The sequence below is a fragment of the Procambarus clarkii genome, chromosome 36 (genome assembly GCF_040958095.1).
Source record: "Procambarus clarkii isolate CNS0578487 chromosome 36, FALCON_Pclarkii_2.0, whole genome shotgun sequence".
In the NCBI taxonomy this organism is placed as follows: Eukaryota; Metazoa; Arthropoda; class Malacostraca; order Decapoda; family Cambaridae; genus Procambarus; species Procambarus clarkii.
Genome location: NC_091185.1, coordinates 4,213,246 through 4,238,675, shown reverse-complemented (window position 1 = coordinate 4,238,675; position 25,430 = coordinate 4,213,246). Strand labels below are relative to the sequence as shown.

The 25,430-nt window shown below is 45.8% G+C and overlaps 1 protein-coding gene across 1 annotated transcript in view; it reads right to left on the bottom strand.

The window, feature by feature from the left end:
* LOC138371557 (trichohyalin-like) overlaps positions 1-24,623 on the bottom strand; it is a 47,316-nt gene extending 22,693 nt beyond the window's left edge. The window contains exon 1 of the mRNA XM_069336440.1: positions 24,438-24,623. Within this exon, the coding sequence (XP_069192541.1) occupies positions 24,438-24,623 (186 nt within the window). The remainder of the gene's footprint in view (positions 1-24,437) is intronic.
* Positions 24,624-25,430: the final 807 nt, after the last annotated feature.

Below are 25,430 nucleotides of genomic sequence, written 5' to 3'. Positions count from 1 at the left end.
AACAGGAGGCCAGGCACAGGATACAGAATAGGAGATGAAGTACTTAATGAAACAGACAGAGAGAAAGATCTAGGAGTTGATATCACACCAAACCTGTCTCCTGAAGCCCACATAAAGAGAATAACGTCTGCGGCATATGCGAGGCTGGCTAACATCAGAACGGCGTTCAGGAACCTGTGTAAGGAATCATTCAGAATCTTGTACACCACATATGTAAGACCAATCCTGGAGTATGCGGCCCCAGCATGGAGCCCGTACCTTGTCAAGCACAAGACGAAGCTGGAAAAAGTCCAAAGGTATGCTACTAGACTAGTCCCAGAACTAAGAGGCATGAGTTATGAGGAAAGGCTGCGGGAAATGCACCTCACGACACTGGAAGACAGAAGAGTAAGGGGGGACATGATCACAACCTACAAAATCCTCAGGGGAATCGACCGGGTAAACAAGGACGAACTTTTCAACACTGGTGGGACGCGAACAAGGGGACACAGGTGGAAGCTGAGTACCCAAATGAGCCACAGAGACGTTAGAAAGAACTTTTTCAGTGTCAGAGTAGTTAGCAAATGGAATGCATTAGGAAGTGATGTGGTGGAGGCTGACTCCATTCACAGTTTCAAATGTAGATATGATAGAGCCCAATAGGCTCAGGAATCTGTACACCAGTTGATTGACGGTTGAGAGGCGGGACCAAAGAGCCAGAGCTCAACCCCCGCAAGCACAATTAGGTGAGCACAATTAGGTGAGTACACACACATACACACACACACACACACACACACACACACACACACACACAAGTGGAAATTGAGTGCCCAAATGAGCCACAGAGATACTAGAAAGAACTTTTTTAGTGTCAGAGTGGTTGACAAATGGAATGCACTAGACAGTGATGTGGTGGAGGCTGACTCCATACACAGTTTCAAGTATAGATATAATAGAGCCCAATAGGCTCAGGAACCTCTACACTAGTTGATTTGACAGTTGAGAGGCGGAACCAAAGAGCCAGAGCTCAACCCTCGCAAGCACAACTAGGTGAGTACAGACAAACACACACACACACACGCACGCACAAGTAAACAAGAAAATATTACAAGTAAAACATCTACTTTGGTTCTGATAAGAATGCACAATTGTATAAACTGAAATTAGATTTTTAATAACGTGATTAAGACTCATGTCGTGCCCGTACGAGAGGTGTTCGTGCCCAAATGAGGTGGTTCACTTCGGAGAAACCGGTGGTCTAGGAGCCGTCAGGAACAGAGACTAAAAGGAACAAGTCCAGCCAAACTGGCTATTAGAAGCCATTTGTATTGGCTTTTGGTGCCAGTGTTAGGGCAACACTGGTCTGGTTTAGTGTGCTGACACACTGTTTCTTAGTCCTCACGCAACTCTCTCTCTCTCTCTTTATCCTCTCTCTCTCTCTCTTTCTCTCTCTCTCTCTTTATCCTCTCTCTCTCTCTCTCTCTCTCTCTCTCTCTCTCTCTCTCTCTCTCTCTCTCTCTCTCTCTCTCTCTCTCTCTCTCTCTCTCTCTCTTTATCCTCTCTCTCTCTCTCTTTCTCTCTCTTTATCCTCTCTCTCTCTCTCTTTCTCTCTCTTTATCCTCTCTCTCTCTCTCTCTCTGTTCCTTTGTTTACCTCCACAGATATACCTCGTCAACATTACTGTTGACGAGGTATATAAACGCCGGCACGAGGCCCTTGGGAGTGGCGGAACGACCCTTCCTCACCTGAGACACTTCAAGTGCCTACAACACACTTAACCAGAGATCAACTACCTGTACGGGCGCCGAGGATAGAGCAGAAACTGTGATTGTTAATGGTAGACATGAACACTTGTTTGAACACTTGCTTGAACACTTGTTTGAACAGACGTGAACACTCAGCATGAATAATAAGAGGCTACAGAATTAGTTTGAGGAGACAGGTGAAATGGTAGAAATTTTTTGGAGCGATGTATATTGATTTATGTGACTATGAAGCGACTTGGTTTCATTCCTTGCCTTCGTTGACAACGACAAGGGGGGGTGCTTCCTGCATCACACAATCTCACCTCCCAGTACGAAATTGTGTTCGTAATTGTTTATGTTGAGTCACGACCAGATGAAAACCTTTTTCCAGGCCGTCCGCCACTACAAAACTATCTTTCATTGATAACCACAAGATATAGCAGACGTTTGTAAGTATTGTAACATTTAGTTCACTTGGATCATCACCTCAAGTTCGAATCTCTTATGAAACAGCTGAATCAAACTAAGTTCGAATCTCCTATGAAACAGCTGAATCAAACTAAGTTCGAATCTCCTATGAAACAGCTGAATCAAACTAAGTTCGAATCTCCTATGAAACAGCTGAATCAAACTAATTTCTCCTACGAAACAGCTGAATCAAACTAAATTCGAATCTCCTATGAAAAAGCTGAATCAAACTAAATTCGAATCTCCTATGAAACAGCTGAATCAAACTAAATTCGAATCTCCTATGAAACAGCTGAATCAAACTAAATTCGAATCTCCTATGAAACAGCTGAATCAAACTAAGTTCGAATCTCCTATGAAACAGCTGAATCAAACTAAATTCGAATCTCCTATGAAACAGCTGAATCAAACTAAGTTCGAATCTCCTATGAAACAGCTGAATCAAACTAAGTTCGAATCTCTTATGAAACAGCTGAATCAAACTAAGTTCGAATCTCCTATGAAACAGCTGAATCAAACTAAATTCGAATCTCCTACGAAACAGCTGAATGAAACTAAGTTCGAATCTCCTATGAAACAGCTGAATGAAACTAAGTTCGAATCTCCTATGAAACAGCTGAATCAAACTAATTTCTCCTACGAAACAGCTGAATCAAACTAAATTCGAATCTCCTATGAAACAGCTGAATCAAACTAAATTCGAATCTCCTACGAAACAGCTGAATCAAACTAAGTTCGAATCTCCTATGAAACAGCTGAATCAAACTAAATTCGAATCTCCTATGAAACAGCTGAATCAAACTAAATTCGAATCTCCTATGAAACAGCTGAATCAAACTAAATTCGAATCTCCTATGAAACAGCTGAATCAAACTAAATTCGAATCTCCTATGAAACAGCTGAATCAAACTAAATTCGAATCTCCTATGAAACAGCTGAATCAAACTAAATTCGAATCTCCTATGAAACAGCTGAATCAAACTAAATTCGAATCTCCTATGAAACAGCTGAATCAAACTAAATTCGAATCTCCTATGAAACAGCTGAATCAAACTAAATTCGAATCTCCTACGAAACAGCTGAATCAAACTAAGTTTGACTCTGTGTTTGATTCAAAACTCAAACTTTGAATTTTGCATTGATCTCTAAATACATTTTGGTACCAATTTTGGTTCAGTGTCTCGTGCGGGCCCTGAATGATCTACGTACCGAGGAAGCAGTCAGTTCACGACATGCTGGCAAGGGTAAAATCTTTTCTGCGCAAATATTTCGAGTTTTACACCTAAGAAAATGCGCTTCTGAGTGAAGGTCATGGCCATTAGGAAATGAGGGATTGTGAGTTTCTAGCAAGAAGCTGGTGAGGAGGGAGGCGTGGGCTGAAGGAAGAGACGGAGGAAGTGTGGGAGGGAGAATGAATTTATAGAGGGAGAAATTGAGGGTGGGAGTAAGGTAAGGGATGAAGGGTGGGTGTAAAGGAAGGAGGAGTCGAAGGTAAGTAAAATTAGTGTAGGATGGTTAGGGAAGGCGGGAAGGGGGAAAATTGAGGGAAGGAGAGTGGAGGAGGAATGATAGAAAAGAATTAGGTAAGGAAAGGGAGGAATGAGCTAGGGAGAGGGTGAGGGAGATGGAGAGGAGCAGAGGGAGAGGGAGAGAGAGGTGAGGGAGAGAGGGAGGGGTGAGGGAGAGAGGGAGAGGGAGAGAGTAAGAGAGGGGTGAGGGAGAGAGGGTGAGGGAGAGAGTGAGAGAGGGGTGAGGGAGAGAGGGAGAGAGGGGTGAGGGAGAGAGGGGTGAGGGAGAGAGGGAGAGAGGGGAGGGTGAGGGAGAGAGGGAGAGAGGGGAGGGATGAGGGAGAGAGTGAGAGAGGGGTGAGGGAGAGAGGGAGAGAGGGGTGAGGGAGAGAGGGGTGAGGGAGAGAGGGAGAGAGGGGAGGGGTGAGGGAGAGAGTGAGAGAGGGGTGAGGGAGAGAGGGAGAGAGGGGTGAGGGAGAGAGGGAGAGAGGGGTGAGGGAGAGAGGGAGAGAGGGGTGAGGGAGAGAGAGAGAAGGAGAGAGGGAGAGACGACCCCAGCTGGAAACACCTTAACACTTTCACAATCTTGGAAACAAAATCACTAAGCGAAAATATTTTCTGTATTTCTTACAGTGTCTCAAAGCTCTGTGTTCCCGGATAAGAACTCTCTTACAGTGACACCTGTCACTATCACCACCACCATCAACCACCACCACACCTGTCACTATCACCACCACCATCAACAACTATCACCGCTACCACCACCACGTAAACTACCATCATCACTATAACAGCTACCACCATCATTACCACCCACTATCACCACTCCCACCCCCACTACCACCCCCACCCACCACCACCACCACCACAATCCCTCCCACCACCACCACACAAGGACCCTACTAATCCTGGTAATTACATTAAACCCAGAGAATTGTGGCAAAAATCGTGTGTAACAATGAACCAAGCCATAAGTCTATTAATATTATTGAAAAATCATAATTTGGAGCAATTTACTGTATAATCAAGGTATTAATACTTAAAATAATCATTATAGGTGATTAATAACCAGTATATCATTCCTAAATGACCAGCGGAGTCTAAATGCACTTGATCATTTAGCCGAGTAATATTAATCTCATATTAATCTCTGAAGTCTCTCTTGATTACCTCAAATGATTTATATATAACATTATTTACATTGTGTGCGTGCGTGTGTGTGTGTGTGTGTGTGTGTGTGTGTGTGTGTGTGTGTGTGTGTGTGTGTGTGTGTGTGTGTGTGTGTGTGTGTGTGTGTGTGTGTGTGTGTGTGTGTGTGTGTGTGAGTGTGTGTGTGTGTGTGTGTGTGTATGTGTGTGAGTGTGTGTGTGTGTGTGAGTGTGTGTGTGTGTGTGTGTGTGTGTGAGTGTGTGTGTGTGTGTGTGTGTGTGTGTGTGTGTGTGTGTGTGTGTGTGTGTGTGTGTGTGTGTGTGTGTGTGTGTACTCACCTAGTTGTGTCTGCAGGACCGAGCATTGACTCTTGGATCCCGCCTTTCGAGCATCGGTTGTTTACAGCAATGACTCCTGTCCCATTTCCCTATCATACCTGGTTTTAAAATTATGAATAGTATTTGCTTCCACAACCTGTTCCTGAAGTGCATTCCATTTCCCCACTACTCTCACGCTAAAAGAAAACTACCTAACATCTCTGTGACTCATCTGAGTTTCAAGCTTCCATCCATGTCCTCTCGTTCTGTTACTATTCCGTGTGAACATTTCGTCTATGTCCACTCTGTCAATTCCTCTGAGTATCTTATACGTTCCTATCATGTCCCCCCTCTCCCTTCTTCTTTCTAGTGTCGTAAGGCACAGTTCCCTCAGGCGCTCTTCATACCCCATCCCTCGTAGCTCTGGGACGAGTCTCGTTGCAAACCTCTGAACCTTTTCCAGTTTCATTATATGCTTCTTCAGATGGGGACTCCATGATGAGGCGGCATACTCTAAGACTGGCCTTACGTAGGCAGTGTAAAGCGCCCTAAATGCCTCCTTACTTAGGTTTCTGAATGATGTTCTAACTTTTGCCAGTGTAGAGTACGCTGCTGTCGTTATCCTATTAATATGTGCCTCAGGAGATAGATTAGGTGTTACGTCCACCCCCAGGTCTCTTTCACGCGTCGTTACAGGTAGGCTGTTCCCCTTGATTGTGTACTGTCCCTTTGGTCTCCTATCTCCTAGTCCCATTTCCATAACTTTACATTTGCTCGTGTTGAATTCTAGTAGCCATTTCTCTGACCATCTCTGCAATCTGTTCAGGTCCTCTTGGAGGATCCTGCAATCCTCATCTGTCACAACTCTTCTCATCAACTTTGCATCATCCGCAAACATCGACATGTAGGACTCTACGCCTGTAAACATGTCGTTAACATATACAAGAAATAGAATTGGTCCCAGCACCGATCCTTGTGGTACTCCACTTGTTACTGTTCGCCAGTCCGACTTCTCGCCCCTTACCGTAACTCTTGTGTTAACCCCTCACCGTGTGTGTGTGTGTGTGTGTGTGTGTGTGTGTGTGTGTGTGTGTGTGTGTGTGTGTGTGAGTGTGTGTGTGTGTGTGTGTGTGTGTGTGTGTGTGTGTGTGTGTGTGTGTGTGTGTGTGTGTGTGTACTCACCTAGTACTCACCTAGTTGTGTTTGCGGGGGTTGAGCTCTGGCTCTTTGATCCCGCCTCTCAACCGTCAATCAACAGGTGTACAGATTCCTGAGCCTATCGGGCTCTATCATATCTACACTTGAAACTGTGTATGGAGTCAGCCTCCACCACATCACTTCCTAATGCATTCCATTTGTCAACCACTCTGACACTAAAAAAGTTCTTTCTAATATCTCTGTGGCTCATTTGGACACTCAGTTTCCACCTGTGTCCCCTTGTGCGTGTTCCCCTTGTGTTAAATAGACTGTCTTTATCTATCCTATCAATTCCCTTCAGAATCTTGAATGTGTGTGTGTGTGTGTGTGTGTGTGTGTGTGTGTGTGTGTGTGTGTGTGTGTGTGTGTGTGTGTGTGTGTGTGTGTGTGTGTGTGTGTGTTTGTGTGTCTGTGTATACTCACCTAGTTGTACTTGCAGGGGTTGAGCTCTGGCTCTTTGGTCCCGCCTCTCAACCGTCAATCAACTGGTGTACAGGTTCCTGAGCCTACTTGGCTCTATCATATCTACATTTGAAACTGTGTATGGAGTCAGCCTCCACCACATCACTGCCTAATACATTCCATCTGTTAACTACTCTGACACTGAAAAAGTCTTTCTAACGTCCCTGTGGCTCATGTGGGTACTCAGTTTCCACCTGTGTCCCCTTGTTCGCGTACCACCAGTGTTGAATAGTTTATCATTGTTTACCCGGTCGATTCCCCTGAGGATTTTGTAGGTTGTGATCATGTCTCCCTTTACTCTTCTGTCTTCCAGTGTCGTAAGGTGCATTTACCGCAGCCTTTCCTCGTAACTCATGCCTCCTAGTCTCTCTCTGAAAAAGAGAGAGAGAGAGAGAGAGAGAGAGAGAGAGAGAGAGAGAGAGAGAGAGAGAGAGAGAGAGAGAGAGAGAGAGAGAGAGAGAGAGAGAGAGAGAGAGAGAGAGAGAGAGAGAGAGAGAGAGAGAGAGAGAGGATTGAAGGAACCACGAAGGAAGGATTGAAATAGGAATTTCCTTACGTACTTTCGTATTTAATAATACATCTTCAGAAGGATATATATAAATTCTTTCTCAACTGAAGCAGTGTCTCATTAGTACTTGTAAAGATTATAAGTAATGGCGGCACTTTTATGGTAGTACTTCATAAGGGTGAGTGGTGGAGGCGCACTAGACCTACAGTGACAGGAACAATGTAGAAACTTGAGCAGTAACTCGGTGAAGGAGTTCCTCGGAACAAAGTAATTACGTCGTTAGAGAAAGCGCACCGCCACTTAGGCGTTCAATGGAACACTTGACCAAGAGAACTTGTGTGGTTGGGGTGAGAGACAAATCCACTTAGTTCAGGTCATGTCTGGCCATTTTGGCCCATTCAATTCACTCTTAGACAATTTCAATTCCCTTTGGATAATTTCATATGGTTTCAGAGTCCTTGAGGTCATTTCTGGTTTCTTTGAATGAATTCTTGTCCATTCACATTATTTCAGATCATTTATGGTAATTTCAGATTAGTTCTGACAATTTCAGATCCCTTCTGACAATTTCAGATCCCTTCTGACAATTTCAGATCCCTTCTGATCCTTTGAGGTCTCTTCTGACATTATCAGATACTTTAAAATAATTTCAGATATTTTCAGATAATTTCAGATCATATCAAATAATTTCAGATCCCTTAAAATTAATTCAGATCACTTTAGATAATTTCAGATGTCATCCCCAAACACTCCAAAGCACTGCAGACATATTTCAGATTCCTTCACATGAATTTAGATCCTTCCAGATAGCATCGAATCACGGCCATTTGAGGGAGACACTTCCTCACCTCAAGCTTAGACGCTTCAAGACACCACAACATCCACTCTCTCCTTAAGCTTATAGGAGCTGGGAGACGCCTGTCTGGTTGTTACAGAGGCAACTGCCTTGCTGGAATTCATTCATTTTACATATATTTCCTCTGGTGGGTTTGTACAGGTGGACATCTTATAGGCGGCCGAAGTTGCTTCTTCCTATAATACGGTGGTGGATGAAGCTTATGGTCTGGTGGATAGCATGATAAGGATGGTGATCTAGTTGGATTATAGGGTCGTTTGTCACGAAGGAGTGACTGGATTGGATTCCCATTTCTTCCATTCAGGGTTTTGGAGAGTATATGAATCTGAAAGGGGGGGGGGAGGGTAGTTTGGAGTTTATTACAGGGATGTGGCCTGAAACGACATTCATACCCGGAGTCACGGCAGTGGAACAGGTCACACTCTCTGTTGGTCAGCACTTTGTGGCTCTTGCATTGCCAGAGATGAATTTCTTGAAGGTTAGGTCCTTGGAAGGTTAGGTCCTTGGAAGGATAGGTCCTTGGAAGGTTAGGTCCTTGAAGAATAGGTCATTGGAAGGTCAGGTCCCTATTCTGCATCAGGCTGTTGTGCTGTCTGTCTTTATGGTCTGCTCTGGCAGGTTGGCAGGTGAATAGGGCTGACTGGTATGCATCAAAGTCGTCAATTTTAACAGCTGGCTGGTTCGTGTTAAGGGAGGGAGGATCACCCTCCTTTCAACCCCTCTCTCTCAACAGAGGGATGGATGGTAGTGATCCTGGGTAGAAGGCAGACATGGGACGGTGGAAGGCAGGCATGGGACGGTGGAAGGCAGACATGGGACGGTGGAAGGCAGGCATGGGACGGTGGCTGCCATTGAGTTCCACAGCAAGGATGTGGTCCTCTTGAACCCAGATGGTACGAAATTAGTGTCTCCCCCTTTTCGTGAGGAAGGAAACTCTATTATCGTCGCCTCTATGAATTTCCGACACTGAAAAGCCCAGAGATGTGTTGCTTAGTGCAAGCAGCTGCCTCGTTGAGCGAGTTGATGTCTGGGTTGTGTGTACTGACTACGAGTGGAGGAATTTGTTGCTAAACAAGTGTTTAATGTTAATTTGCATAATGGTAAAGTTGTCTTCAAGTCGATGATTCTTGGTCTGAGATTCCTGGGCTCAGGATCCACGTGTTTCGGGAACATGCTGGATGTGATGTTGCAAAAGGTGTTGGTTGGGATGGGCTGCAGTTATGGAATTGTTGCTTCTGGAGTCGATGTTGGTGGATCCAGTTTCTGGTGGATCATCCCTTCAGTACCTATTGGGCTGTCCTTAGACCAGGAGCTTGTGTCAGTCCTCAGATGGGGCTCCTTTGAGTGCTTTCTTTGAGAGGTTTCTTTGATTGGTGCACTTTGAGAGGGGGGGGAGGGGGGGGAGAGGTTTAAGGGGTGTTTTTGTTTTGATTTTGGTTGTTGTGGAAGTTGTGTGGTGGCAGTAGTGGTGGCAGTTTTGGTGGCAGTTTTGGTGGCAGCAGTGGTGGCAGCAGTGGTGGCAGCAGTGGTGGCAGCAGTGGTGGCAGTAGTGGTGGCAGCAGTGGTGGCAGCAGTGGTGGCAGCAGTGGTGGCAGTAGTGGTGGCAGTAGTGGTGGCAGCAGTGGTGGCAGTAGTGGTGGCAGCAGTGGTGGCAGTAGTGGTGGCAGTTTTGGTGGCAGCAGTGGTGGCAGCAGTGGTGGCAGCAGTGGTGGCAGCAGTGGTGGCAGTAGTGGTGGCAGCAGTGGTGGCAGTAGTGGTGGCAGTAGTGGTGGCAGTAGTGGTGGCAGTAGTGGTGGCAGCAGTGGTGGCAGTAGTGGTGGCAGTAGTGGTGGCAGCAGTGGTGGCAGTAGTGGTGGCAGTAGTGGTGGCAGTAGTGGTGGCAGTAGTGGTGGCAGTAGTGGTGGCAGCAGTGGTGGCAGGCACCACCTGGCTGCCACCACCCACTAACACACAAGTTCATCCGCTGGTTATAAACTTGTCAGTAATTATGGAGCAACTTTGCGTCGGCCAAACTTCCTCAGACACACGTGTCGCGGACCTAAACTCCGGCATCACCCGGCGCCATGTGTCCCACACCCGGCGCCATGTGTCCCACACCCGGCGCCATGTGTCCTACACCCGGCGCCATGTATCCCACACACCCGGCGCCATGTGTCCCACACACCCGGCGCGATGTGTCCCACACCCGGCGCCATGTGTCCCACACACCCGGCGCCATGTGTCCCACACCCGGCGCCATGTGTCCCACACACCTGGCGCCATGTGTCCCACTCACCCGGCGCCATGTGTCCCACACACCCGGCGCCATGTGTTCCACACCCGGCGCCATGTGTCCCACACCCGGCGTCATGTGTCCTACACCCGGCGCCATGTGTCCAGCACACACCCGGCAGCCATGTGTTCCACACACACGGCAGCCATGTGTCCAGCACACACCTGGGAGCCATGTGTCCCACACACCCGGCGCCATGTGTCCCACACCCGGCGAAATGTGTCCCACACACCCGGCGCCATGTGTCCCACACCCGGCGCCATGTGTCCCACACACCTGGCAGCCATGTGTCCCACACACCCGGCAGCCATGTGTCCCACACACCCGGCGCCATGTGTTCCACACCCGGCGCCATGTGTCCCACACCCGGCGCCATGTGTCCCACACCCGGCGCCATGTGTCCAGCACACACCCGGCAGCCATGTGTCCCACACACACGGCAGCCATGTGTCCAGCACACACCTGGGAGCCATGTGTCCCACACACCTGGCAGCCATGTGTCCCACACACACCTGGCAGCCATGTGTATCTCACACCAGGCAGCCAACTTATCACTTACAATGAGCTTACAAGTTTAAATTAAGAGAGAATATGATAAATATTATGAATTAAACGCAATTTTTGTTGTAATTTAAAAACAAAATTACATTGAAGTGACAGAAGCCCATTAAGTAAGTACCGAATATAATAAAATGTAATAAATAATGAATTAAAAACCAGGAAGCCTCACTAAATTGGCCTCAATTAAAACATTACAGGGAAGACCTTTAGAGTTAAATTATTGTTGACTTTTGTTAGGCTTCAAAAACTCAACTACTCATTCCCACAATTTATTATAATTTTAATATACTACAAGTTTCAGAGCAGGTTTGGCTGAATCTGGCACAAGTGAATGTACACATTAGAGTAAACCTTTTAATTAAACATTTAAACTAACATTTTTAACATTAAATGTTAATTAAACATTTAAACAAGACGTATTACCTGCATGATAATTTTAAGTCACTCGTCTGAACAATAGTCCCTATGGCGCAGTGGTAAAACACTCGCCCTGCGCTTAGCGAGCGATTTGGCCTGGTTTCGAATCCTGGCCGGGAAGGATTTATTATACACCAATCCTTAACTGTACGCCTCTGTTCACCCAGCAGTGATTGGGCACCTGGTTGTTAAACGATTGGTGGATCGTCTTCCAGGGGAAACTAGGAGGAGTTAAGTCTTACCATAAGCTATGGGAAGGGAAGAAAGCTCGCAGTCTGTTAACAGGAGTTAACAGGAGTTAACAGGAGTTAACAGGAGTCTGTTCCTGTACCCACATGTGTTAAATCTTATTCAATAATCGCAAACACAATTTGAACTCATAAATAATAAGGTATTGCATCGATTTCCAGCTTGACAGCTTCTCTAAAGACAGCTTAGTGTTGACCTTTCAGGGATCTTGATGAAGCCGTGTCAAGCGCATTTCAACTGTATTGTTACTGAATTAAATCCTGGTTGGAAAATGTTTGAGAGTCTTTCATATTACAGTGAATGGTGATTGATTACACCTACACACTCGGACACACACGCACGGACACACACACACACACACACGCACGGACACACACACACACACGCACGGACACACACACACACACGCACGGACACACACACACACACACGCACGGACACACACACACACACACACACACAGAAGGAGCAGAGGAACTGTGCCTGCCACTCTCCATAGTGTATAACAAATCACTGGCAACAGGGGAACTGCCAGAAATTTGGAAAGCAGCTAACGTAGTCCCGATATACAAGAATGGGGATAGACAGGAGGCACTGAACTACAGGCCAGTGTCCCTAACCTGCATACCATGCAAGCTGATGGAGAAGATTGTGCGAAGAAAGCTAATGGAGCATCTGGAGCGAAAGAACTTTGTAACACAGCACCAACATGGATTCAGGGATGGCAAGTCCTGCCTCACAGGGTTACTTGAATTTTACGACCAGGCAACAAAAATAAGGCAAGAAAGAGAAGGGTGGGCAGACTGCATATTTTTGGATTGTCAGAAAGCCTTTGATACAGTGCCACACAAGAGGCTAGTGCGAAAGTTGGAGATGCAGGCTGGAGTGAAAGGGAAGGTACTCCGTTGGATAAAGGAGTACCTAAGTAACAGGAAACAACGAGTCAGTGTGAGGGGTGAGGTCTCAGATTGGCGAGACGTCACAAGTGGAGTCTCGCAGGGGTCAGTCCTTGGACCTATACTGTTTCTGATATATGTAAATGATCTCCCAGAGGGTATAGACTCGTTTCTCTCAATGTTTGCTGATGATGCAAAAATTATGAGGAGGATTGAAACAGAGGATGATAGTAGGAGGCTACAAGATGACCTAGACAGAATGAATGAATGGTCCAACAAATGGCTGTTAACGTTCAACCCGAGTAAATGCAAAGTTATGGAACTAGGTGGTGGAAACAGGGGGCCAGACACAGGATACAGATTAGGAGATGAAGTACTTAATAAAAGGGACAGAGAGAAAGATTTAGGAGTTGATATCACACCAAACCTGTTTCCTGAAGCCCACATAAAAAGAATTATGTCTGCGGCATATTCGAGGCTGGTTAACATCAGAACAGCCTTCAGGAACCTGTGTAAGGAATCGTTCAGAATCTTGTACACCACATATGTAAGACCAATCCTGGAGTATGCGGCCCCAGCATAGAGCCCGTACCTTGTCAAGCACAAGACGAAGCTGGAAAAAGTTCAAAGATATGCTACTAGACTAGTCCCAGAACTAAAAGGTATGAGTTACGAGGAAAGACTGCGGGAAATACACCTTACGACACTAGAAGACAGAAGAGTAAGGGGAGACATGATCACAACCTACAAAATCCTCAGAGGAATCGACCGGGTAAACAAGGATAAACTATTCAACACTGGTGGTACGTGAACAAGGGGACACAGGTGGAAACTGAGTACCCACATGAGCCACAGAGACGTTAGAAGGAACTTTTTCAGTGTCAGAGTAGTTAACGGATGTAATGCATTAGGCAGTGATGTGGTGGAGGCTGACTCCATACACAGTTTCAAGTGTAGATATGATAGAGCCCAGTAGGCTCAGGAATCTGTACACCGGTTGATTGACAGTTGAGAGGCGGGACCAAAGAGCCAGAACTCAACTCCCGCAGCAGAAATAAGTGAGTATACACACACACGGACACACACACACACGGACACACACACACACGGACACACACACACACGGACACACACACACACGGACACACACACATCCATGTCTCCTCTCTTATTTTCACTCCTTCTCCCCTTTCCTCTATCATTGGAACCCCATTCTCCCTTTCTTTCATTCTCCGCCTCTTCATCCACTAATCTCATTCCCCTCTGCCTTCTTCCCCCCTCTCACAATCATTCAGAAATTGTTTAAAGAAGCATTGAAACAACTCTTCGAGTATCTCAGAATTTTTTTTTTTTTATTAACATATTAGGTACATCTGCATTAGTGCAGCTACCCTAGACTATATGAAGTGGAGTACAGTGTGTCAAAAAAGCTAACTAGGTGATGCTAAAAAATCCCCATCACACAGGATGGTTAGTCATACAGAGGCATGTGATAAGCGGTCTGCACTGGCAGACTCCGGATGCATTTTGAGGATATCAACAACACAAGATTGAATAAGGTAGCAGTGGTAATACAAGTCCCCATCTCGCACGATGGTTAGTCATACAGAGCCATGTGTTTAATAGCCTGCACTGGCAAATTTTGGGTATACTGTGAGGATATCTTCAAGAATACGAGAGTGAATAAAGTAATTGCAAAGCTCCAGGTACCTCATGCCAACTGGTCTGAAAGGTCTAAGAAAATATATTAATACTAAGGACTAAAACCTATGGGAATCACACGACATATTTCACACCTGGCTCCACGAACACCGCATGGGCGGAGGGGTGAGGGGGGTCTCTATAAATGATAATATTTCTTAAAGTATTAACCTCAAGCCGAACCCAACCAGCCAATGTCGGTCGTGTACCCCAGACCATTCCCCCTGCAAAGTTGGGTTGAGACCACAGCGTGACGAGAGAGAGATATAAGACCTAAAATGTCATCATATCTGTATAAAAAAAAATGCCAAAGTTTCTCGGCAGAACAATATGAGCCAACACGAAATAAGTTGTGATTATGAGGCAGAGGAGTTCATCTCCAACCTCTTCGAAACGCAAAATGGGAATATCTGAACCACCGGCCAGCGTCAAGAATTATTTAACGAGACCCAGCTGTAATGCAGCACGGGAGATATATACGAGTTGAACTCCCTGCTAAGTTTGGGGACGAGAATTACAATATGTAAACTGCCAGCCTGTAAGTCTGGGTCGAGAGGTAAGATATGTTGAAGACATCGCCGGAGCCTTGAGAGGAAGAAGTCCGTGTTCCTTCCTACATTAATGCATCTTCCTCCGGGAGAGAACTCTAGGGGATTATAATGGATCTTAAGAGTATAATATATGTGTAGACACGACTGGGAAATGAGGTGGAAGGAGAATGAATATTAGGATAAACTGGATAAAGAGATAAACCAGAACTAAGATATAGAGACAAAGAGGAATAAGAAGATAAGGATAAACGAGTGGATGGTGGATAACAATGATAATAATGACGAGGAGACAAAGGGAGACCATTTTTACAACACACTTAGATTGCAACAACATAAGCAATGTGACTTCAACAAAAATAGTATACGGAAGACCCACTAAGTATAATTGATATTGAAAGCAACGACTACAATTGATTGACAGAGCATGGATGTAAGCGGGTGACATGGATGATTGACAGAGCGTTGATGTAAGCGGGTGACATGGATGATTGACAGAGCGTTGATGTAAGCGGGTGACATGGATGATTGACAGAGCGTTGATGTAAGCGGGTGACATGGATGATTGACAGAGTGTGGATGTAAGCGGGTGACATGGATGATTGACAGAGCGTGGATGTAAGCGAGTGACATGGATGATTGACAGACCGTGGATGTAAGCGGGTGACATGGATGATTGACAGAGTGTGGATGTAAGCGGGTGACATGGATGATTGACAGAGCATGGATGTAAGCGGGTGACATGGATGATTGACAGAGCGTGGATGTAAGCGGGTGACATGGATGATTGACAGAGTGTGGATGTAAGCGGGTGACATGGATGATTGACAGAGCATGGATGTAAGCGGGTGACATGGATGATTGACAGAGCATGGATGTAAGCGGGTGACATGGATGATTGACAGAGCGTGGATGTAAGCGGGTGACATGGATGATTGACAGAGCGTGGATGTAAGCGGGTGACATGGATGATTGACAGAGCGTGGATGTAAGCGGGTGACTGTAGTTAACAATTAGACTGTGTGTATGTGTGTAGTTAACGAACACACACACACAGACACATAAACACATAGTCAGACACATAAACACATAAACAATGGGCAAAGTTTCTTTCACCCTATGCCCCTGTTACCTAGCAGTAAAATAGGTACCTGGGTGTTAGTCAGCTGTCACGGGCTGCTTCCTGGGGGGTGGAGGCCTGGTCGAGGACCGGGCCGCGGGGACACTAAAAAGCCCCGAAATCATCTCAAAATAACATATATAAACATACAGACAGACAAATATACACGTATACTTCTTGTATGCCCCCTCAATACTCACACACCAGGAGCCACAACAGGTATGAGGAAGCAAGGCACACCTGCAGTAATTAGCCACAGTGGTAACCACGAACCGCATAATTGCTTCAGCTCATAAATATCAACGATGCCCACATGATGGAGACGAACTAATTACTTTACAGCCTATGGAGGCAAAACTCCCCAATTAGGAACACCACAATACTTGAGGAAATGTTTGAAACTTTCATAGTGTTGTGGTGCCTTGGGTGGTGAGTACATGTGTAGTGTGAGTGTGGTGAGTGCGTGTGTAGTGTGAGGGTGGTGAGTGCGTGTGTGGTGTGAGTGTGGTGAGTGCGTGTGTGGTGTGAGTGTGGTGAGTGAGTGTGTGGTGTGAGGGTGGTGAGTGCGTGTGTGGTGTGAGTGTGGTGAGTGCGTGTGTGGTGTGAGGGTGGTGAGTGCGTGTGTGGTGTGAGGGTGGTGAGTGCGTGTGTGGTGTGAGGGTGGTGAGTGCGTGTGTAGTGTGAGGGTGGTGAGTGCGTGTGTAGTGTGAGGGTGGTGAGTGCGTGTGTAGTGTGAGGGTGGTGAGTGCGTGTGTAGTGTGAGTGTGGTGAGTGCGTGTGTGGTGTGAGTGTGGTGAGTGCGTGTGTAGTGTGAGGGTGGTGAGTGCGTGTGTGGTGTGAGGGTGGTGAGTGCGTGTGTAGTGTGAGTGTGGTGAGTGCGTGTGTGGTGTGAGTGTTGTGAGTGCATGTGTAGTGTAAAGTCACAGTCTCTCTCTCTCTCTCTCTCTCTCTCTCTCTCTCTCTCTCTCTCTCTCTCTCTCTCTCTCTCTCTCTCTCTCTCTCTCTCTCTCTCTCTCTCAATTCGTATATCATCCTGTCGTGTTCCATTCTTCCTCAGCTGCGTTACTCCCACTCCTTCTCCACCCTCTCTCTCTCCAGTCCAATTATTAATTAGTCATCTGTCAGTCCCTTTTTCGCTTCTATATATTCTCTGTCTCGGTCTGTCTATATTTGTACATCTTTTTCACTTAAACATTCCTTCTGCGTCTCTGTTTACCTGTTGTTATTCAAAGGAATATGTAATCCTTCTCACCATTTATTTTCCTGCTTTTTCCTCTTCGTCTTATGCTTTTATTTCCCTTATTATCATTCACTATGTTTTGCTTGTTGTCCCTTTTTCATTCCTTATCTTCTAAAATTCCTACATTTTCAATATTTTTTTTAAGCATTTTCTATTTTTTTCTATTCCCACTTTCCTCCCTTTCTCTCTATCCGTTTCCTTTCCACCATCCTAATAGTCAATACCTACGAGTTCGGTAGTCAATACACACAGCCGGACCAACCAGGCTGTGGTGGATATGTGGGCCTGCGGGCCGCTCCAAGCAACAGCCTGGTGGACCAAGCTTTATCTACCAACATAAAACTACCCTGGAAGATACACATAACAGGGAAATATGTATACGGGTATTTGAGTGTATACATGTGAAGGCTATACAGGATTCATCTATAGACATCCATGTATATACATATGAAGCAACTTGACACACACACACACACACACACACACACACACACACACACACACACACACACACACACACACACACACACACATACACACACACACACACACACACACACACACACACACACACACACACACACACACACATACACACACACACATAATCGGGACGCAGCCAACAGTATCTTGTGACCCCCCCCCCCTGGAGACTAACCACTAACAGTCCCTAACAGTCACTAACAGTGAGTAGCAGTCACTAACAGTACCAAACAGTGCTGCAACAGTCACATTAGAGCTGCCTGTCAGGTCCATCGGTACACATCTGCTGTTGACTGTGGAACTTGAAGCAATTATCCGGTGTTTTGGCCCCATCGAGGCGTGATGGTGGTGGTTGTGGTGTGTGGGGTGGTAGTGGCTGTTATGGTGGTAGTTATGGTGAGGCAGGATGCTGGTTGCTACTGGTGGTGAGTGGGAACTGTGTTCGTTAAGAGTGGTGGTTGAACCGAGAGGAATAGTGGTTGGATAACTGTTTGAGAAATTAGGTGCTTTTCGTCCGACTGGCTTCCCGGCTTGACGAAATTCCTTATATCATGGGACGTGTTGCACAGGTGGGAACCTCATGGCATATGTTGCACAGGTGGGAGCCTCATGACATATGTTGCACAGGTGAGAGCCTCATGGCATATGTTGCACAGGTGGGAGCCTCATGACATATGTTGCACAGGTGGGAGCCTCATGGCATATGTTGCACAGGTGGGAACCTCATGGCATATGTTGCACAGGTGGGAACCTCATGGCATATGTTGCACAGGTGGGAACCTCATGGCATATGTTGCACAGGTGGGAACCTCATGGCATATGTTGCACAGGTGGGAACCTCATGGCATATGTTGCACAGGTGGGAACCTCATGGCATATGTTGCACAGGTGGGAACCTCATGGCATATGTTGCACAGGTGGGAACCTCATGGCATATGTTGCACGGGTGGGAAGCTGCAATTTGAGGTTAATTCTTCAAACTGCATCTTCTTATCTGCCGGTATGATGGACCTAATTTCGGCAGGTCCGAAGGGTCCAGGGCGATACCCCAGATCTAATTCAACTTAGTTTTTTATTATTATTATTCACACATTTAGATACATCTTCATTTGTACAGCTGCCCTTGACTATATGAAGGGGAGAACAATGTGTCAAAAAGCTAGCTACGTGGTGCTAAAAAAATCCCCATCACACAGGATGGTTAGTCATACAGAGGCATGTGATAAGCAGTCTGCACTGGCAGACTCCGGATGCATTTTGAGGATATCATCATGAACACAAGAGTGAATAAAGTAATTTATTCGTCTTGCAGGAATAAAGTCTTCGGTATATGGTTATCACATTCTACTTAGTGTGCTCTAATAACTCTGTTATTCACAGATTGTTTATACCGTATAAACCACTTTCTGCCATTTCGGATCACGAACAGTCAAGTGGAGTATCTTTTGTCACTCACAGGCAGGTGTACCCACAAGGCCATGTATATACATATACCGTAAAGTCATGTATATTCAACAAGTCAAAGGTTTGCATATATACACTCTGCCTACAGTCATGCACTCCAGGCCAGGCATTGGCATGTATACACACTAGGCCATACACTCTCATACACACACTCTCCCTAAGGCCATGTATACACGCACCTGGCCACACACATTAATAGTCTACCACTATGAACAAAACAATATTTTTACTGGTGTATTGAAGCGAGAATTTTGTAAGGGAGAGAGAGAGAGAGTTTGGAAGATCACAGTATACTGAGGTATGATGTCTGGGGTAAGTTGTGAGAGTACAGTGTGAGAGTACAGTGTGAGAGTACAGTGTGAGAGTACAGTGTGAGAATACAGTGTGAGAGTACGGTGTTGAATACGGTGTGAGAGTGAGTAGTTGTGGGAGAACGCTTCCCTGTGAGGAAGTGTTCCGTTGGTAGCAAGGAGAGAGAGAGAGAGAGAGAGAGAGAGAGAGAGAGAGAGAGAGAGAGAGAGAGAGAGAGAGAGAGAGAGAGAGAGAGAGAGAGAGAGAGAGAGAGAGAGAGCGAGAGAGCGAGAGAGAGAGAGAGAGAGAGCGAGAGAGCGAGAGAGAGAGAGAGAGAGAGAGAGAGAGAGAGAGAGAGAGAGAGAGAGAGAGAGAGAGAGAGAGAGAGAGAGAGAGAGAGAGTGAGAGAGAGAGAGAGGGTCATGACACAGCATCTTACCCCAGTGATATAGTGACCAGGGGGAGGAAGGGAAGATACACACAACTCAGCCAATATTGACCCAGGCCGCGGTCAACACACTCCTAGTCTCTTATCTCACACAGGCAAACCCGTAAAAAAAAAATATATAATAATATCCTGAAAATATAGAAAAATATAAAACTAACAAGAAAACATTTAAGAAAAGAATGCTGATATCTTTTATAAACAAAATATGAACACATAAAATTTTCCTGAAGATAATGAAAAACTTTTGAAAATATTCTTGCCAACATTTTTACTGTAATACGTTATAAGCGTTTTCTTCCGGGAATACTAGACGCGATAGTGATGAACTTTTAATATATTTCTCTGAAGTTGCCCAGACTTTCTGCCCAGACTTTCTGCCCAGACTTTCTGCCCAGACTGTCTGCCCAGACTTTCTGCCCAGACTTTCTGCCCAGACTGTCTGCCCAGACTGTCTGCCCAGACTTTCTGCCCTCACTGTTATCCTTGACTGTTTGCCAAGACTGTCAGCATAGACTACCCGGCCAGACTGACACCCAATACAGTCACTCATGAATGTCTCCCTGTCAGTCTAGTGTACTGTCAGTCCAGTGTACTGTCAGCCTAGTGTACTGTCAGTCTAGTGTGCTGTCAGTCTAGTGTACTGTCAGTCCAGTGTACTGTCAGTCCAGTGTACTGTCAGTCCAGTGTACTGTCAGTCCAGTGTACTGTCAGTCTAGTGTACTGTCAGTCTAGTGTACTGTCAGTCCAGTGTACTGTCAGTCCAGTGTACTGTCAGTCTAGTGTACTGTCAGTCCAGTGTACTGTCAGTCCAGTGTACTGTCAGTCTAGTGTACTGTCAGTCCAGTGTACTGTCAGCCCAGTGTACTGTCAGTCCAGTGTACTGTCAGTCTAGTGTACTGTCAGTCTAGTGTACTGTCAGTCCAGTGTACTGTCAGTCTAGTGTACTGTCAGTCCAGTGTACTGTCAGTCCAGTGTACTGTCAGCCCAGTGTACTGTCAGTCCAGTGTACTGTCAGTCTAGTGTACTGTCAGTCCAGTGTACTGTCAGTCCAGTGTACTGTCAGTCCAGTGTACTGTCAGTCTAGTGTACTGTCAGTCTAGTGTACTGTCAGTCTAGTGTACTGTCAGTCTAGTGTACTGTCAGTCCAGTGTACTGTCAGTCTAGTGTACTGTCAGTCCAGTGTACTGTCAGTCTAGTGTACTGTCAGTCTAGTGTACTGTCAGTCTAGTGTACTGTCAGTCTAGTGTACTGTCAGTCTAGTGTACTGTCAGTCTAGTGTACTGTCAGTCCAGTGTACTGTCAGCGAAGTCTATCACTCCACATCTACGCCCAGAGGTGCATCCTAGACTGTCAGACTAGACTGACAGCCCAGTTATCTATCAGTGTCAAGCTGGAGAGTCAGCAAGAGTCAGCTTAAGCAATAGCACTTATCAACAACCAACTGAATTCGCTTACAGTGTCAGGTCTCTCCCTGACACTGTGTCACACTGTGCCAGCTCACAGTGCCAGGGGAGATGCTGACAGAGTGTCAGACCACAGTGCCAGCTCACAGTGCCATAGGAGATGCTGACAGAGTGTCAGACCACAGTGCCAGCTCACAGTGCCAGGGGAGATGCTGACAGAGTGTCAGACCACAGTGCCAGCTCACAGTGCCAGGAGAGATGCTGACAGAGTGTCAGACCACAGTGCCAGCTCACAGTGCCAGGAGAGATGCTGACAGAGTGTCAGACCACAGTGCCAGCTCACAGTGCCAGGGGAGATGCTGACAGAGTGTCAGACCACAGTGCCAGCTCACAGTGCCAGGGGAGATGCTGACAGAGTGTCAGACCACAGTGCCAGCTCACAGTGCCAGGAGAGATGCTGACAGAGTGTCAGACCACAGTGCCAGCTCACAGTGCCAGGAGAGATGCTGACAGAGTGTCAGACCACAGTGCCAGCTCACAGTGCCAGGGGAGATGCTGACAGAGTGTCAGACCACAGTGCCAGCTCACAGTGCCAGGGGAGATGCTGACAGAGTGTCAGACCACAGTGCCAGCTCACAGTGCCAGGGGAGATGCTGACAGAGTGTCAGACCACAGTGCCAGCTCACAGTGCCAGGAGAGATGCTGACAGAGTGTCAGACCACAGTGCCAGCTCACAGTGCCAGGAGAGATGCTGACAGAGTGTCAGACCACAGTGCCAGCTCACAGTGCCAGGGGAGATGCTGACAGAGTGTCAGACCACAGTGCCAGCTCACAGTGCCAGGGGAGATGATGCCAGAGTGTCAGACCACAGTGCCAGCTCACAGTGCCAGGAGAGATGCTGACAGAGTGTCAGACCACAGTGCCAGCTCACAGTGCCAGGGGAGATGCTGACAGAGTGTCAGACCACAGTGCCAGGTGGCGGGAATTAATGTGAAGCCCTCAGCTGGAGCTGTCATCCGGGTACATACACCTGGCTCTCTACGTCTGAAATAAATATATATATTCATATATGAAAATGTTTCAGCGATACTTAGCAGAGTTCTTTAGGCTCGTGTCACTTACTTTAGCGTACCTATTTGTGCCTGCTGGGTTGAGCATTAGCTCTTGGGGCATGCTCCTCTTTCTCCGCTAGTCAGCTAATGTCAGGATATCGTTAGTGAACATTATCCTGACTTTTGCTAGTGTAGAGAATTGTTCTGATGTTATCCTGTATATTTGTGCCTTCTGAAGATAGGTTTGATGTAGTGTCTACTCCCACATATTGTTCTCAACTTGTTATAAAGAAGTAGTTCCCCTTAGTCGTGTATTGTGCTTTTGATCTGCTCACATTTACATCATCTTACACTTACTGGTGTTGAAATCTAGAAGCCATTTGCCGGATAATTTCTTCGTTTTAGTTATTTGACTGTGTCTATTGATTAAACTATTGGTTCTTATGTAGCCCGTCCTCCTAAGGATTCCCAAGGTCAAGAAAACGGGCAATTTAAAGTGTCCACTCCTAACCTACCAGAGGACCCAAAACAGAAAACGGGACATTACGTTATATTAATTTGATCTCTCATATGTTTTACCTTATCGATGGTATGATAAGAACTATCATTTCTTGTAATGTCTTCCCTTCTAATTTCTCCTTTCATTGCACATTGTGCCAATACTCTCTTACCTTGTGTGTGTGTGTGTGTGTGTGTGTGTGTGTGTGTGTGTGTGTGTGTGTGTGTGTGTGTGTGTGTGTGTGTGTGTCTTCATAGCTCCTCAAAATAACTTCATATTTCCCCTACAAAACAGCCACAGTTTCCCCCACCAACTGTGGGTGACGAGGACGGTGCACAATGTTAATATAATAATATGCTCAGGTCCTGAGCGTCATAATATCACGGAGGCGTTCTGTAATGGGCTCAAGACGGCCATATGTTTGCCTCCGTGTCGGGAATTACCGCAAGAAAACTTTCTTAATTGGATTATTCCGCTACGAACTGTTGACTGAGGCTCCGAGACGGGCATCTCTCTCTCTCGCGAACTGTCGCTGACTCACGCAACGTGTAACTAGGTCTGAACACACACACACACACACACACACACACACACACACACACACACACACACACACACACACACACACACACACACACACACACACTCAAACACACACACTCAAACACATTCACAAATGTTTTAGTCTAGAGTTCAATAGAACGGTCTATGATGTTTCTAGAGAAACTAAAAGCTCTTAGCTACTATCACCTCATCTGAGGTCTGACCTTAGAAACTCACTTAGAAGCTGAGTTCATGATTTTATTCATAAGGATTAAGCAAAATTTAAGAGCTAAGTAACTATCATGCGATTACTGTTAGCCATCAGCTGCCATCCCGGGAGCGATAAGCAATCTCTCTCTCTCTCTCTCTCTCTCTCTCTCTCTCTTTCTCTCTCTGTTTTCGTAGGGCCATTCAGTCCAACATACTCAGGTGGAAAAATTTTTTTTCGTGAGTTTGAAAAAAATTGGAGAATACTTTAACCTTAGAGTTCCTGGTATGCAGTTTGGCTGAAATTAAACCTTGAACACTCTGTGAACAGCTCTTTTATAGTGCATTTGTTCTACATAATAATTGGCTTTAATTAGGACATTTACCTGATACTTCAAGGCCATTTTCAGGATGATAAAAGCCTCTTTCGAGCACTTGGAATCTGGACACACAGCCTCTCTGCCTCTTTGTGCACTTATCCCCTAACTGGAGAGAGAGAGAGAGAGAGAGAGAGAGAGAAAGAGAGAGAGAGAGAGAGAGAGAGAGAGAAAGAGAGAGAGAGAGAGAGACAGAGACAGACAGAGACAGACAGAGACAGAGACAGAGAGAGAGAGACAGAGAGACACAGACACAGAGAGAACTTATCGTTACGGAGCAGCACCTGGTGCCCAAACAAGGCAAGTAAGAGATCTAAATAGCACCGCTCAACTCAACAATAACATTCATGGACGATCCTGTGAAATTAAAAATATCCAAAGTGGGTACCAGATGGGAGAATGAGAAGCAAGGAGAAAATGTACATTAGAAAAGCTGGATCTAAATTCTGGTTAAAGATCTTCAGAGATAATCACCTGAGGACACAATCCCGCCTCAAACCCGAGAGAATAGAACTGTTGCGACTTGCAACAATCAGGAGAAGGCAAACCATCTAGATGCCAAGATGCAAGTGAAGGATCCTGACCGACAACCTCCGCATCTTGTTCCAAGCACTTGCACCGAAGATGACTGAAGTGGCTGTTCACCAGGTTGAAGGTCATTATATTAAGACTGTCGACGTGGGTGTGGGGGGGGGGGGGGGAGGGGCTGGATAAGGTCATCAAGGTCACACAGGTGTGCTGACCTCTTGGCTCTACCTCTCACATGCCTCTACCAACTCTACCAGGCTCTAGGAATTTTCCTCTCCCTATTTAATAAGGCAGATGTTGTTCCAGTACACAAAAAAGAATAGCTTTAAATGTTCCCCAAGGTTGCTCTAGTGTATATATGTCCAAAGGTTATCCCCTTAAGAATAGAAGCAGCTGCTTCATATGGGCTAATCCTTGTTTTCTTTATGATAAACGTTCTTAATATTCTGTTCATATTTTTTAATACTTTTCCTCCATAAATAAACACTAAAACTAATCTACTCCCCCCCCCCCCACCCCGAAAAAAAATATCCATGTGACAATGTTAATAAAAAGCTTTACTAAAACTGTGGACATATAGATTTTCGAGAGGCTTAAAATTATTTAGTATTTGTGTGTGTCGGGAGTTTTTAATGGTAAAATTAACCCTCTCAGCACTCAGGTCAAAATAAATATTCCCATTTGTTAAAACAATTTGTTAAAACAATTTATTAAAACAATTTGTTAAAACAAATGTCAATTGCGAACGCAGGTGTTAAATTTACCGCTACAGCTTATCGAGCTCTGAATTGTCAAAAATGATGTGTGTTCTCGTGACTTCGAATATATGATAACCTGTGTTATCATAGGTTATCGTATCTACGACACTTGTTATCTACAACCCCGTGGGCAATAACTCTTCATTCGCTTGGGCCATCGGAGAGTCGAACTCGGATCTCA